At 49.0% G+C, this 15,194-nt stretch overlaps 1 protein-coding gene across 1 annotated transcript in view; it reads right to left on the bottom strand.

The window, feature by feature from the left end:
• LOC102381022 (C-factor-like) overlaps window positions 1-12,554 on the bottom strand; it is a 26,604-nt gene extending 14,050 nt beyond the window's left edge. Inside the window, exons 1-2 of the mRNA XM_006036302.3 lie at window positions 12,408-12,554; window positions 11,273-11,324 (exon numbers count right to left, since the gene is read on the bottom strand). Coding sequence (XP_006036364.1) covers window positions 11,273-11,324; window positions 12,408-12,551 — 196 coding nt within the window. The 5' untranslated portion in view covers window positions 12,552-12,554. The remainder of the gene's footprint in view (window positions 1-11,272; window positions 11,325-12,407) is intronic.
• Between the last annotated feature and the right edge of the window lie 2,640 nt (window positions 12,555-15,194).

Genomic DNA, 15,194 nt, shown 5'->3' with positions numbered 1-15,194 from the left:
AGGCATCGAGCCGCTTCTTAAAGACCCCCAGGGTAGGAGCCATCACCACTTCCCTTGGAAGTTGGTTCTAGATCCTAGCTGCCCTAACTGTGAAGTAGTTCTCATGGATGTCTAATCTAAACCTATTCTCCAACAACTTGTGGCCGTTATTCCTTGTTATCCTGGGGGGCACTAGGGGAAACAAGGTCTCCCCCAAACCCTTCTGGTCCCCACTAGTGAGTTTATAGACGGTCACCAGGTCCCCCCTCAGCCTTCTCTCGTGGAGGCTGAACAGGTTCAGGTCCCGTAGCCTCTCCTCGTAGGGTCTGCCCTGCTGTCCCTGGATCATGCAGGTGGCCCTCCTCTGGACCCTCTCATTGTTGTCCACATCCCTCTTGAAGTGGGGTGTCCAGAACTAGACACAGTCCTCCAGCTGTGGCCTGACCAGTGTTGCGTAGAGGGGGAGGATCACCTCCTTAGGCCTACTTGAGATGCACCTGTGGATGCACGATAAGGTCCAGTTAGCCCTGCCGACCGTGACCTCGCATTGTCGGCCCATGTTCATTGGGGCTCCACCTCCCCTACAGCCTGCCTAGCATCAACCCATTGCGACTCTGATGTTCCACAGTGTGAGGAAAGAGAAGAGCCCCAGAGAAGTAAAATGGCCCCACCTGTATTGCAAAGAACCCCGCAGGGCTCCTTCTTCACCTGCTGTTTCAGGAGGGGAGGGGAGTCAGCCGGAACTCCAGGATAAAAGGAGACGTGAGGCAGGAAAAAGGGGAAACATGAAACCGGAAGTGACTGACTCAGGCAGCGAGACGGCAGGGAGAGCCAGATGCGCTGAGGAAGCAAGGAAGACCGGGCTTAAGGGAAGCAACTGTGTGGAGGGAACTGCCGGGGGGGAGAACCCTGAGGGAAACGCCTGGAGAGAAACTGCCGCAAGGCAGTTGGAAGGTACCATAAAGACCCTAATAGCAGGGCTGAAGAAAAAGGGTACCACAAAGTTGGGAACATAAGGGCAGAAGAAGTGCCAGTTTGTTTTTGTTCTCCTTTTCATTAGGGTGAGAGGGAAGTCACCCCAGATAGTGCATTTGCAACTATCAGGACAATATGCCTGGAAAAGGACTGACTAGGATTAATGGTAGGTCTGTGCCAGGTTCCAGCCAGGTGAGGTACACCCAGGCCCATCGGTGATATTGACTGGCCAGAGCTAGAGACCCACAGAGCATTTTGTACTGCTCAAAGGCAGATTGCGGAGATGACTGAATTAACACCTGGTGGAACTGGAGAGGGTGTAGGGGTTGGTGGAGCCCTCACTACACTAAGACACATTGCAAGAGCCAAAGCATCAAAACCCACATGCCCCGGCATTCTATTTTTCTCCTGTAATAAGTTGTGGCAGATGAGATCACAGGCGTGTGGGAGAGTCCAGCAAGACGTCGCGGTGGACTTCAGCCCATTAGCCAAGGTGCTAAAACAGCCTTGGTGCAGAAGATAGAGTAAGAAAGGAAAAAACCCCCCAGCTCAGACAGGTGATGAGCTCTAGAGATTGACGACACATAGAACGATAGAGACAAGCCTCTACCACAGATAGGGGCGGGACTTTGGAGTGAAAGCCCGCCATTGGACGCATAGACACAGTTTTTTTTACCAGTCATCTCTCTCATCTTGTCCTGCAGATCTGCCACTACCTTGGCTCCACTCTCCATGGCCAGACTTCCACTTCACTTCTCCAGGTAAGTAGCCTGACTCCTCTGAGTCAGCCAGTATGGGCAGCTCCTCGTTCAGAGGCTGCCACCAGTCGTCCTTCCCGGGACCTAGATCTCATCTGCAGCCTTCCCTTGGTTGCCAGGAGCTTCCTTCTGGTTCCCCTACCGGACCGGGATGTGGGGCTTTTAGCTCTGCCTTGCCACCTCTGCTGGCAAATCAGTGTCAGCACATGCTTATAAAGTGTGTCCATGCCAGCGCCAGCTTCTTTTCTTTTTCAGGTGTCCTTGGCCCTGTTGGCTGCAGCTTGGTATGTCACAGCACCATGGGTAAGCCCTGTGGCATGGTGAACCGCAGTGGGGTCCCGCAGGGCTCGGTCCTTGGACTGATACTCTTTAATGTCTTCATCAGCGACTTGGACGAGGGAGTGAAGTGTACTCTGTCCAAGTTTGTGGATGACACAAAACTGTGGGGAGAAGTGGACAAGCCGGAGGGCAGGGAACAGCTGCAAGCAGACCTGGATAGGTTGGACAAGTGGGCAGAAAACAACAGAATGCAATTCAACAAGGAGAAATGCAAAGTGCTGCACCTAGGGAGGAAAAATGTCCAGCATACCTACTGCCTAGGAAATGACCTGCTGGGTGGCACGGAAGTGGAAAGGGATCTTGGAGTCCTAGTGGACTCCAAGATGAACGTGAGTCAGCAGTGTGACGAAGCCATCAGAAAAGCTAATGGCACTTTATCGTGCATCAGCAGATGCATGACGAATAGATCCAAAGAGGTGATACTTCCCCTCTATCGGGCGCTGGTCAGACCGCAGTTGGAGTACTGCGTACAATTCTGGGCACCGCACTTCAAGAGGGATGCAGATAACCTGGAGAGGGTCCAGAGAAGGGCCACTCGTATGGTTAAGGGCTTGCAGGTCAAGCCCTACGAGGAAAGACTAGGGCACCTGGACCTCTTCAGCCTCCGTAATGGCCACAAGCTAGCAGAGAGCAGATTTAGACTAGACATTAGGAAGAACTTCTTCACAGTTAGAGTGGCCAAGGTCTGGAACAGGCTCCCAAGGGAGGTGGTGCTCTCCCCTACCCTGGGGATCTTCTAGAGGAGGTTGGATATGCATCTAGCTGGGGTCATCTAGACCCAGCACTCCTTCCTGCATATGCAGGGGGTCGGACTCGATGATCTATTGAGGTCCCTTCCGACCCTAACATCTATGAATCTATGAATACGGAGAAATGCAAGGTGCACGTGCACCCCCTGAGCATGGCGGTGCACCCCCTGCAAAAAGGCACCGCTGACACTGTTGGCAGTGCCTGCGGGCAGTCGCCACTTGCCACCCCTCCACCAACACTGCTGGCGGTGTCTGCAGGCAGTCAGCAATCCCCACTGGCCACCGCTGCTGCCAGCAGCACCTGTGCTTGGTCTGGTCGGCGTTCGCCACCCCCAGACAGTGTTGTCACTGGCTGGAGAAGCTCCCTGCTCACCACCACTGTGCTCCTGCTGCTGTGCTCCCACCGTTGCCAGCGCAGCTGTGCCCCCCCAGCTGCCGGGAGCACGTGCCATTCATGCGAGGTGCTCCACCTCAGGAAAAGAAACCCACATCACACTTATAGGCTCAGCAATGCTACACTCACTAGCACCACAACCAAAAGAGACTTGGGGGTCATGATTGACCACAAGATGAATATGAGCCACCAATGCGATACTGCAGCTGGCAAAGTGAACAAAACTTTGGCTTGCATCTACCGATGCATCTCGAGCAAGACCCAAGATGTCATCCTCCTACTGTACTCAGCCCTGGTGAGACCACAGCTGGAGTACTGCATCTAATTCTGGGCTCCACAGTTTAGGAAGGACGTGGAGAAGCTTGAAAGAGTCAGGAGGAGAGCCATGCACATGATCAGAGGGCAAGAGTACAGGCCTTACGAAGAGAAGCTGCAAGCTATGGGACTCTTCAGCCTGGAGAAGCATAGGCTCAGGGGTGACTTGGTGGCAGCCTATAAGCACATTAGGGGTGTGCATCAGGATCTGGGGCAATGCCTGTTCACCAGAGCACCCCAGGGGATGACAAGGTCCAACAGTCACAGTCCAACCGTCTTTTCTGAAGATTCAGAGAGCTTCGAATCGATTCGGACCTTTTAACTGGTTCCCTGATTCAGTTTGAATTTGGAGATTCATCCACCGAATTGGGCCAAATCTCCTCCGTGTCGAATCACCACCTGAAGTTTCGCACAGCCCTAATGATGACTCCCTGATGAGGCTGTGTGGTAGCAGGGGTCTTTGATAAGATGATTGGACTGCTAATTCATTGTGGGTATTGATTTTGATTTAAAAAAAACAAAACAAAACTGGCTTTTGTTTGATGCTAAGGTTGGATTTTATATTGAGTTTGTAGTTTTGACTTTTTTTTTAGAATTTTACTTCTGATGTATATAATGTAACTTTGAATGTAGTAAAAAAGCCTGGGCATGTGTGGGTAATTAATTAAGCTTGGACTAAGTTCATTTTGGAGCTATTTTTATAAAGACTACGCTGGTGGTCTCCTGTCCCAGATATAGAACTGGCAGCTCTATCAGCAATATTGTTTGGCCCTGACCTAGGATTACTTCTTTTTACTTAGCATTTTACAGGGCATGCTAGGTTAGCTGATATAAATTTTATGGCACTTTTACTGTACTTTTTATGGCTAGTATTTTAGACTGATGATTAGGCAGTTATACTCATGTCATGATAAGCCAAAGGCCCTTTGCCTTTCTTTGTTGTTGTTGCTAATAGATCCTTTTGGACTGGTTCATTTATAGCTTGAATTAATTAAACAGATTGACATGTTTACCCCTAGCATTGTGAAACACACAATTATCCTAGGTGGGAAGACAGGACAGGAAATTATTTTTATGTAGCTTGAATTTTTGCATAAAAGGAAAGCTGACATATTTGTTTTCATAGCTGACTGCAAGGTCAACAAAACAGCATGAATTTTACCCCATGAACTGCTGACACAACTAAAACACTTGAGATGTTTTTAAATATTGTCTTCTCTCAAAACATCATTCTTTATTTTCTTGGCATGAACAGCAATTTGTTTTTGTATTTGTAACATGGTAAGGCTTGCTTACAGATATCAAGTACTTACAAGAACATTGCAAGAAACAACTCCGGGACACATAAGTGTGCTTCACCCTCCTACTCCTCCAACCAGAGAGAACAATATAAGCGCTTAATACTAGCAGGCAAATACAGCAATACTTACTGGTAGAGGTGCTACCTACCTGATGATCACAGTATCTTAGATGTTCAACTCAAGCTGTTTGTTAGGTGTCTCTGTGTACGTGCCATTCACAGCACCTGCTTGCAATTCACATTCCTGAACCCAACCACATAGGTAATTTCTGAATACAGGTGTTTCACAACAGTTAGACTCACATGATGAGATGGCTGCCATGGAGGAGGAAGTGGTGTCTACCCTTTGCCCAACAGTCTTGTGGTTAGAGCACTTGCAGAAATGTGGGTAGACAACAGTATGGAATGGACAGGAAAGACAGTAGAGAAGCTTCTTTACTTGGTCAAAGAATGTCAATGAAGCAGAGAGGCCATAAAGGAACCACTATATGATCCCAACTGACTGACTGGCATTTTTAACCAATCCTGTGAACACAGGGCAGTAGGCAATGGGCAACCTTTAAAAAAACCCATTTTTCTTAAAATAAATAAAAATAAAATGATTTTATTTTATTAAACCAAATCAAAACCATTTTTTTAATAAATATTTGAGAACAGCAGCCAACAGTTTTATTCTTGTTGTGACTCTCAGGAACACAGGTGGCCTACCACCCATACAGGGTTCCAAGACCTGTGTTCAGTCATGGGATCAGCACTGGTAGCTGGATCAAGATTATCAGTGAAGACAGGGCTCACATCCTGCAGGTTAAGGATTCACTGTGGTCACAGTATCTGCTAGTCGCCTTCTTCTTTTGTATGGCTTTAGGAGCAAGAGCTGTCATCACAGTTTTTAATTCCAAATTCCCTAGCCAGACCACAGCCCTGCTGGAAAGTGAATGTAACTCCAGGATGTTGCCCTTAAACTTGTATCTGGGGCAGGATGTTATTATGTGCTCCATGGTTTGGTCAGGATTTCCACAGTCACAGCCAGGTGAGGTTTTTTAGGCATCATTTGTACATCAGGTGGCCACACCAGCCATGTCCAGTGCATATCGTATTAAGGATTATCCACATGCTCCAGGGAAGGTTGAAGCCCAGTTGTTGCGTTGTTGGGTTGGAGACAAAGTGCTATTTGGAAAAGTGTTTTCTGTCTAAGCTTTCCTCCAAGATTCTTCAGTGTTGTGGTACAGGAGGTGCTCGGTTCATGTTCAAAAAGGTTTTCATGAGATCATATGACGAGCTGGGAGATCTTGAAGGTCTCTGTGGATGGGAAGGTCCAGATTGCCGCTGATTCACATTATTTCTCTGTATGTTGCTGCATTCCGTTGAGTAGTAGGAAGAGTAATGTTTGAAAGTACTGGTAGTCACCAGGGGCAACCCATAGGGGGTGCACGTGGGTGCACATGCACCCCCTGAGCGTGGTGGTGCACCCCCTACAAAAAGGCGCCACTGACACTGTTGGCAGTGTCTGTGGGCAGTTGCCGTTCATCGCCCCACCACTGGTGGTGTCTGCGGGCAGTCTGCGATCCCCCCACTCTACTGATGACAGTACCGGTAGTGTCTGCAGGAGCTCCCCTGCTTACCGCCACCGCTGCTGTGCTCCCACTGCCGCTGTGCCCCCCCAGCCGCCGAGGGCACGTGTCGTTCGTGGAGCAAGGCATACATAGCTGGAATGGACAGTGCCTGGCACAGAGGGCCACATTCTGCACAGGTTTTGAAGCACCAAAAAAGCAGAGTAGTAGCACATTGTTCAGTTAGTTGGGGTTTGCTATAAATACCCTCACTTGTCCAGAAGAACTTCTTTCACTTAAAATAAAGCCAAATCTTTTTGACTAAGAACGTTCCTCCCACAGCAACCCAAACACAGCAGGGACTGGGCTATAGCACCAGGAACCCTTAGGAGAAAAAGGACCAGTCTACTTGCATGACCCCAGCTAAGAAAATATCTAGCAGTAAACACCAAAAATGGTGGGAAATCTGATTATTTTACTGTTTTACTGATCCACAAGCTTCTTTAACTCTTCCCTTCTAGGAACAGATGTCAGGTTGTACAAACTACTGATCATAGAAGTGAAAGCAGTGGATCAGGGACACCCTACAAAGCTGTTCATTTAGGGCCACACCCTTTAAGACTCAAGAGTGGCCATTCCTTCTCCAGACTGCTGTGCCCTCCCACAGCTGGGGGAGATTTAGCTCCATACTGAGGGGACCCTGGATAATTAAAGACAGTCTGTCTGGAACTAGTGCATGAGTTGGCAAACAAAATGAAGGAAACAGTAGGTAGAGATTTACTGTTAACCAGTGGTGATATGCAGGGGGTGCACAGGGGTGCATGTGCACCCCCTGAGAGTGCTGGTGCACCCCCTGACTGGCTGCACTCACTGCTTAGGCAACAGGCAGGGGGGGCAGGTGGGAGCACCGATGTCCCCCCTACAAGCACCGGCTGAGAGCCATGAGACTCTTCAGCCTGGAAAAGCACAGGCTCAGAGGTGATCTGGTGGCCACCTATAAGCTTATCAGGGGCGCTCATCAGGATCTGGGGGAACGTCTGTTCACCAGAGCGCCCCAAGGGATGACAACATCGAACGGTCACAAACTCCTCCGTGACTGTTTCAGGCTGGACATAAGGAAGAACTTCTTTACTGTCTGACCCCCCCAGGTTTGGAATACACTGCCGCCGGAGGTGATTCAAGCACCTACTTTGAACACCTTCAAGAGAAATCTGGATGTTTATCTTGCTGGGATCCTATGATCCCTGCTGACTTCCTGCCCCTGGGGTAGGGGGCTGGACTCGATCTTCCAAGGTCCCTTGCAGCCCTAGTGTCTATGAATCTATGAGTCTATGAAACAGGCTGGAAAGCCTATTCCTTGCTCAGCTTCACAATCTTTGAGCTGTGCAGGGAACATGATCTCAGCCTGCTCCCAGTTTCCGCTCCACAAACATTATTGTGGAGCTGCAGCTGGGAGCAATCTCCCCAGCCCCAACTCTGTGAGTTAATTTGCTACTTTTATTTACAAGTAGCGAATTTACTTGCAATTAAAGCAAACTACTGCACAGTAAGCATCTGCACATGTAGATGGCGATGCTTATTGAGCAGTAATTTCATTTAATCTTGAGTAAAGCATCTTGTGTTGACGTGTCTGTTGTGTGATTTAATTTATTTTAAGCAAAAAAGAACATTGGCTGTCAGGGTTTAGCCCCAAAATAGAAAGCTTGTTAAAATTATTATGCTTTATTCTCACTGAGGGCTTCTTGGCCAGCAAACTGAACTTGTCTTAGCTTTTTACTCCTTTTACTTAAAAGTGCCTTGTTCCTTCAGTTAAATACTGTAAGCAAGTTGTTAGGCTATGAAAGACTCTTTAAAAGTAATCAGGCCATACCTGATGGCCAGACCTCTAATCATGGATGTCACTAGCCTGTACATTAATGTTTCTCACCATGAAGACATTGCTACCCACTTGAAATACCTGCATATTTATATTCAGATTTACAATCACAATATATTGCATAAATCATCCATTCCATCCTTACCCACTAGAACTTTATTTTTAATGACCAACACTACCTCCAAAATACAGGCTCAGCAATAGGCATAAAAGATGCACACCCTTTTCCTCCAATATGTCAACCTCTTCATAAGCCATCTTGAAGAGGATTTTTTTAGACAACCACACCATCATACCTTCACCATACCTGTGATACATAGATGATATTTTCATCATATGGACTGAATACTTGTAGTTGCTTCTTGATTTCCATCACAGTAGGCGCGTCTGCACATGCAAATAATCCTGGAGCACTTTACTCCTGAGTAAACTACTTGAGAGAAATCTCTCCTGGGCACATGTCTGCTAGTGCAGGGATGAAGAAGCAGATTTGCTGCTCCTAGCAGCAGACTTCCCCTGCTCCCTGTGGCCCTGCAACCAGCCCCTGCAGAAGTCAGGGGAAGCTCTAGGCTGAGGCAGGCTCTGCCACTGAAACCCAGGTGGGGACAATGTCCCCCTGTCCTGACAGAATGGAGCTCCCAGCCCCTGCTTCACAATCACAGGGCTTGGGCTGGAAGATAAAGATCTCCCAGTGCCAGCCCTGCAACCACAGAGTTGACACTAGAAAATAAGGATCTCCCAGTCCTGGCCCCACAATTATGGAGCGGGAGCTGGGAGCAACTTGCAGCCAGAGAAGGGGGACCTTGTCCTCACTTGGGCTTCATTGCCCTGGCAGCAGGCAGCTCCTGGGGGTAGGGAGCAATCTCCCACCCCCTGCTGCCTGGGAGCACACTTGCTCCCAGTCAGGTGTCTACATGTGCACTACTGTGCAGTTACTGATCACAAGTAAATCTGCTACTTGCATTTGCAGGTAGCAAATTTGCTTGTGATTAGAGCCAATTACTGTGCAGTAAGCATCTGCACGTATAAACATGGTACTGCATAGTAATTAGATCTACAGCACAGTAAAGCATCTTTTGTGTAGATCTGCCCACTGGGCACATCTACATGTGTGCTTTACTGGGCGCATCTACACATGTATTGGACTGCACAGTTGTTACTGCACAGTCATTTAGTACTTGCTTAAGCTACTGTGCAGTAGTGTCGGCATCACGGTTTATGCCCACCAATGCTACACTGCCATAACAACAAGCTACCGCAACATAGCTCATTGCAATGGTGACGTAGTGCCTTGTGTAGACATGCCCACTGTGGAATAAACTAATTTTCTCCACAGTAAAGTGTCACCATCTACATGTGCACTGCCGTTAGGGCACAATAGATTAATTTACTTTGGCATAGGATAGTCCCATCAGACACAAGAACTATCCTACACTGGAGTAAATAACTGCAAATAAATTAATGTGTAGACGGTTATGCAGGCAGAAATTGAAACCAGTTAGCTGAGCCATCAGGGAGCCAGGATCCTGCCTAGTGCTGAGCCTAAACTGCTCCACATAGGCTCAATTTGTTCATGTCACCAGGCTCATGTTTAGATGCTGCACCTGAATTAGTTTACTCTGGGTCAAATTGTGCCAGAGTAAATTCAGTCATATTAATTGCATGTGCAGATGTGCCCAGTGTCAACAACTATCACCCTTCTATGAAATTCTCCCTTGAATATTCTTATACTAACATCACCTTTCTGAACATTGCAATCCACATCCAGAATGGCACCCGACAAAGTACTATATTTAAAAAAAAACCATATGGACCACCACACTTACCTCCACAAAACCAGTAATCTTTCCATTATCCCAACACACCAAGACAGCCATAATCTATGGCCAGGCTATCAGATACCACCACATTTGCCCTAAAAATACTTTGGATACCATGATCAACACATCCCACACTGCAGCAATCAAAATCCATGGACCCTAGACATCTATCACAAAATGCGGTATGTCTCATTCAATGCAAACAATGCCACCGTGGAATCTATGTGGGTGGAACTAAACAAACACCGTGCTCCAGAATGAACTTTCATAAAAATAATAAAAGAACAGAAGCACCCAACACCAGTGGCAAATGCTTTTCACAGAACAACCATTCTATCTCTGACCTCACAGGCTTTGTACACAATACCCTCAGAATATGAACCGATAAACAAAAGCAACAGTTTTACTGGACACTAAAAACCAAAGACTAAACCAGGGGCAGGCAATTATTTCAGCTGAAGGGCCGCTTAATGCGTTTTAGTGAGCTGTCAAGGGCTGCATGGGTAGCTCTGCCCCCTTGACTGTTGTCCCTCTCCCTTGTTGCCATATTGGGACTGGAAGTCCCGCCCCCTAACTTTTGCCACCAGAAGTCCCCCCTTTTGCCCCCCAAGAAAGACTCCTTTTGGGAGGGGATTGCTATCTCAGAACAAGAAAAAAACATATCATACGCTAGAAGTCAAACACTTACTAAAACATATTTTAATTTTATTACAAAATATGTGGGGCCAAGCTCTGGTTTTGGCTGGTGTGCACTGCTGCCACATATGCCACCCCACTTATTCTTGGCATGGGTTTTTTTTTGACCCCAGGGTCTCCCAGGGTCAACCCCTCCTCCCCTCATTCCTCCACACTGCAAGGTAGCAGTGTGGAGAATGCCTACATATGCGGTTTGTGGCGCTGCAGATGGGTCTGTGGCAGCACGTACCACATGCCCACACCCGTCTGGATGTGGCCTTAGGGGTCAAATGGCCATTGGTTCCTTTGTGGCGATAAGAAGGGCCTTCGCAGATGAATGGGCATAGAGCACTGGATCCAGGCCACTTGGGCTGCTGTCTGGTCAGACTGCACCTCCTATACGGTGTGGTAGGCTGACAGCAAGCTGACTACCCAAACCAACTCTTGCCCAGCAGGGTCTCCAAAGGCTGCAGGAGATAATAAGGCCACTGCTCTGCTGAAGGTGCAGACCATATAGTGCAGAGAAGAAAATCATTGTTTACCCAGCTGGATCAGCCTCACATTGGGGTACTTGGCAGCCAGGTCTCGCAGGGTCTGAAAACAGCAAGAAAAGGAGATGGAATCACAGGACCAAGGTGGATATTGGCACAATCAATACTTGGATTTTTTAACTGGTCCATGCTAAGCACATGCCTTATCCCTCACCCCCACAGGATGGACAGGCACCCACTAAGTTGGGCAGTTGCCTCCTGCCAGAAATTTACCAAGCCAGATCTTTAGCTGCCATGAACTGATGCAACTGAGTGGAGCTATGATGATTTATATCAGCTGAAGATGTGGTGCTTTATTTTCCCTCATCCCTAAGTTTTGGTGTAATAAACTCTAGAATCAGCCAAGCTAGTATTACTTTTGCACTGGCCAGTAAAATCTTTTCTGCAGGGCTCCGTAGTCCATGGGAACTAATGAATTTAACTCCTCAGTGCTATTTTCCTAGGACTAGAGTCATAAATTGCCTATAAATATTAAGGGTTTTGGGGAAAAGGTTGTCAGTAAGTCAGGGGCAAAAGGAGAAGGCTCCCCACAGCACTGGGAGCTCAGTCACAGAAGTTCAGCCTCCTACTGATGATCATTACAATCCTTTATTTCAGGTTATATTCTGCAGCTATGCAGTTAACAAGAAAGATGAAAGGGAAATGTAACCAGGGTCAAAAATCTCTCCAGGCCACAGCAAGGAAAGGGCCCTCAGGAAGCAAAAAGGTGGTGGGGATGACACCTGGTCTAGAGCTTAACTGTAAGCTGAGTGGTGGTTATCACTATCCCTTCTTGCATGCCCTTTTTTTATTTTATTTAGTCAGGACCTGGCATTGAACTGGAGGCCAAACAGTAGGTGGGAAGGGGCAGATCATCACTGATTCAGGTCATCCTTAATGACATGCTTGACAGCTGTTCTTGGGACACAAGTGCCCAGCCAGCAATTACTTGAGCCATCTCTGAAACTGCTCAATGGTTTCCCTGAGAAGCTCTAGGAGAAGGGATGCCAGGGAAGCCTGGGGGTGCTGGATATGCAAGTCCCTCTGCCCACACAGCTTTCCCTGGGATCAGCTCCCCAAGCCATCTATTCTCTCCACCTCAACCCCTTGGGCGCACCCCAGTATCTGCCCTTGTTCTCATACAAACCTTCCCTCCTGGTCCCTCAGGGTCACGGCAGGTTGCAAAGATATACTGTGGGGGATCTGGACCCTCTGCTAGCTGCCTCACCAGCTCCAGCCCGATGCCCCGATTGGAACCAGTCACCAGGACACTTTGTGCCAGTGGAGCCATCACTGCTTCTTGTACTTCGTGCAAATAGACTTTGCCCAGCACAGTTATAACCTGTTTCAGGTAAATATTAGCCCTTGGCTCCACAAGGGGAGTGGCTTGTAATTTTGCTGTGTTCTTTCTTGGCTGTTTAGAGATGTCACACCTGCCTCTTGCTCTCTGGGAAGGGCACAGCCAGCAGGTACCACACCTACATCTGCAGTTCACCTACTCCCTCATCTTGGACCTCAGTTCCATGTAACAGAGAGCTGGGGACTCTGTTACTGTAAGAGAGAAGCAGCCCAGGCAGAGAGCACTACAGGCCAGGCAGGACACAGTGTAATTGGGTTTCCACAGTAATAGGTCAGTGAGATCAATTAATAGGCACCTGTAGGCAGCCTAGGGTAGTCTCCTAACTGGAAGAGGTTAGGGCCCCAGGAGGCATATAAACCCAGGGCCTGAGCCAGCAAGGTAGTCTAGCCCTGCAAGGTGCAGGGCTAGGAGCTCCTGACCAGGAAAGCTACCAGAAAATGCTAGATGGACTGCTGTGCTGGCTGGGGTTACCAGTGAGTCTCTGGGAGCTTACCAGGATTTAACCCAGAGCTGGGAGGTTACCCTGGTGCCAGAGGTGAGGGAAAGTTTTCCCTTTTAAAGGAGTAGTGTTCTGCTTTCCTTTTTGTTAATGTTGGTGAGCCCAGAAGGGAGAGTTTATGTTATATCCAGGGGGCTTATCTTTTAGTTACAGCTCATACTGGCAGTTTGGGTTGGGACTATGAGGGGTGGTATTTGGAAGTCCCATTAGTGCTGTAGGGGCTTATGATTGCTTTGAGCCCTGGCGGGGGCAGGCTGAAGGGTGAGCAAGTGCTGAGCCCAGAGTACGGCAGAGCATGAGGCTGCTAAGCTCAGTGCCCGAGAGAGGTGGAGATGGAGACCAGGGGCCCAGCACCTGAGAGGGCAAAACTAGAGCTGGTGCCTTGAAGCCAGGCCCAATACAGTGGGCCCGGGCTAGAAGGCCCAGCCAGAGAAAGGAGGCTGAAGCCCCAATGAAGAGTGACAGTACAGCAGGGTCGGGCAAAGTCCAGTCCACAGGCCGGACTGGGCCCATGGTGGACTCCATTTCCTGGCATCCTTTGCCCATGTTGCTCTGGCCAGTCTCCACGGAGCCCCCAAGACTGGTAGGGCCATGACAGCACAGGGCCAGGGTACCCAAGGAGACCAGCCTGAGTGGCACTGGCAGGGCTCATGGCTGGGCAGGGAGCTGCTGTGGGGCTGGGGTTGCATGATAGCACGGGCCAGAGCTGGGACAGAGCTGTGATACACGGCCCCAGGGGCATGGAGACAGCGGATCACTGCTGCAAGATCCCAGCCCCTGCCCCATAGCAGATCCCTGCCTAGCCATGTGCCCTGCCAGTGCTGCTCAGGTCAGTCTCCATGGAGACCCTGACCCCTTGCTGTCATGACCCTGCTGCTCCTGGGGTCTCCATGAAGACGAGCCAGAGCAACACAACCAGGAGTTGCTGGGAAATGGTGTCTGGCTGCCAGCTGGATCCACTGTTTTGCTGTGCTGAAGGAAGAGGCAACACCTGTGAGGCATGGGATGTGCTGTAGGGATGGATGGAGCCACATAAATAGCCCCTAAGACTTATAGGTGCCCTGGGGCACAGACGGGTGGAGAGTGTTCAAGCAGCTCAGGAGCTGGGTTTGGGCCAATGGTGCAGGAGAGACCTGCTGGCTAGTGGATGGAGAAAGGCTTATTCTAGGACTGTCAAGGTAGCCCCCCTTTCTATACAATAGATACATCAAGGCATGGTGGATGAGAAGGAAGTGAGGGTACCCTAGAGGTAGAGTGAGGCATTGGTTACAGGACCACCAGGGAGCATCATGGTCATCCCTGGGACCCCAACGCACTACACATGTATATAGGTCATGCTCCTCCTGGCCCCAAAGTGTTTATGGGGTGTCATGCATGCTTTCATGAGTTTGTTTTACTGTTATCGTGTGTGTGGTCTCACTGAAAAGCCAATGTTGTACTGTATTCATCTGTGTCACCTTTTATCAGTGTATGGATGATGTTATGCTGGCTGTTTGCATCTTTGTGATTTGGATCTAGTTCAGTTCAGTGGGCCAGATGAGTGGTGCTGGTCCAGTCCATGGGCTGAATCAAGTCTTGCATGCCATAATTAGGCCCTGGAGGCCTGGCACCACCTGGCCTCCCACGCCAGGAATGGGCCTAAGCCCCAGTGCTGTCTGCACTATGCTAAGATGGGGCCCTGTGCTGCACTTGCTCAGCTCTGCATGCTGGGATTGGGCACCTGATCAAGCAGGCAGGGCCTGGGGCTCTCCCTGGGTCTGGAAACTTCGGCAGCAAGGGAGCAGTGCTACCTCTTCCCCACTGCCAAATTTCTGGACTAATGGAGAGCGCCGTGGGCTGGATGACACAGCACTGTGGCCCAGATCTGCCCCACAGACTGGGGGTTAAGGACTCTTGGTTTGTTCAAAGGAACTGAGGGATGCACATTTAAGGAAAAGGAAGATAGTGAAACTACTAAGTACTTCTGGCCATTGTGTTGCTACAGCAAGAATGTTTGCCACTCTCAAACACTGGTAGAAGGGGCTATTATTGGGATGGGCCCCCAAGTACAAACTTCCAGTAATGGGAAAAAGCAT

Source organism: Alligator sinensis, unplaced genomic scaffold, assembly GCF_000455745.1.
Source record: "Alligator sinensis unplaced genomic scaffold, ASM45574v1 scaffold1181_1, whole genome shotgun sequence".
Taxonomy (NCBI): Eukaryota; Metazoa; Chordata; order Crocodylia; family Alligatoridae; genus Alligator; species Alligator sinensis.
Note: the sequence above shows the minus strand (reverse complement) of the source record. Positions and strands in the feature narration are given on the sequence as shown.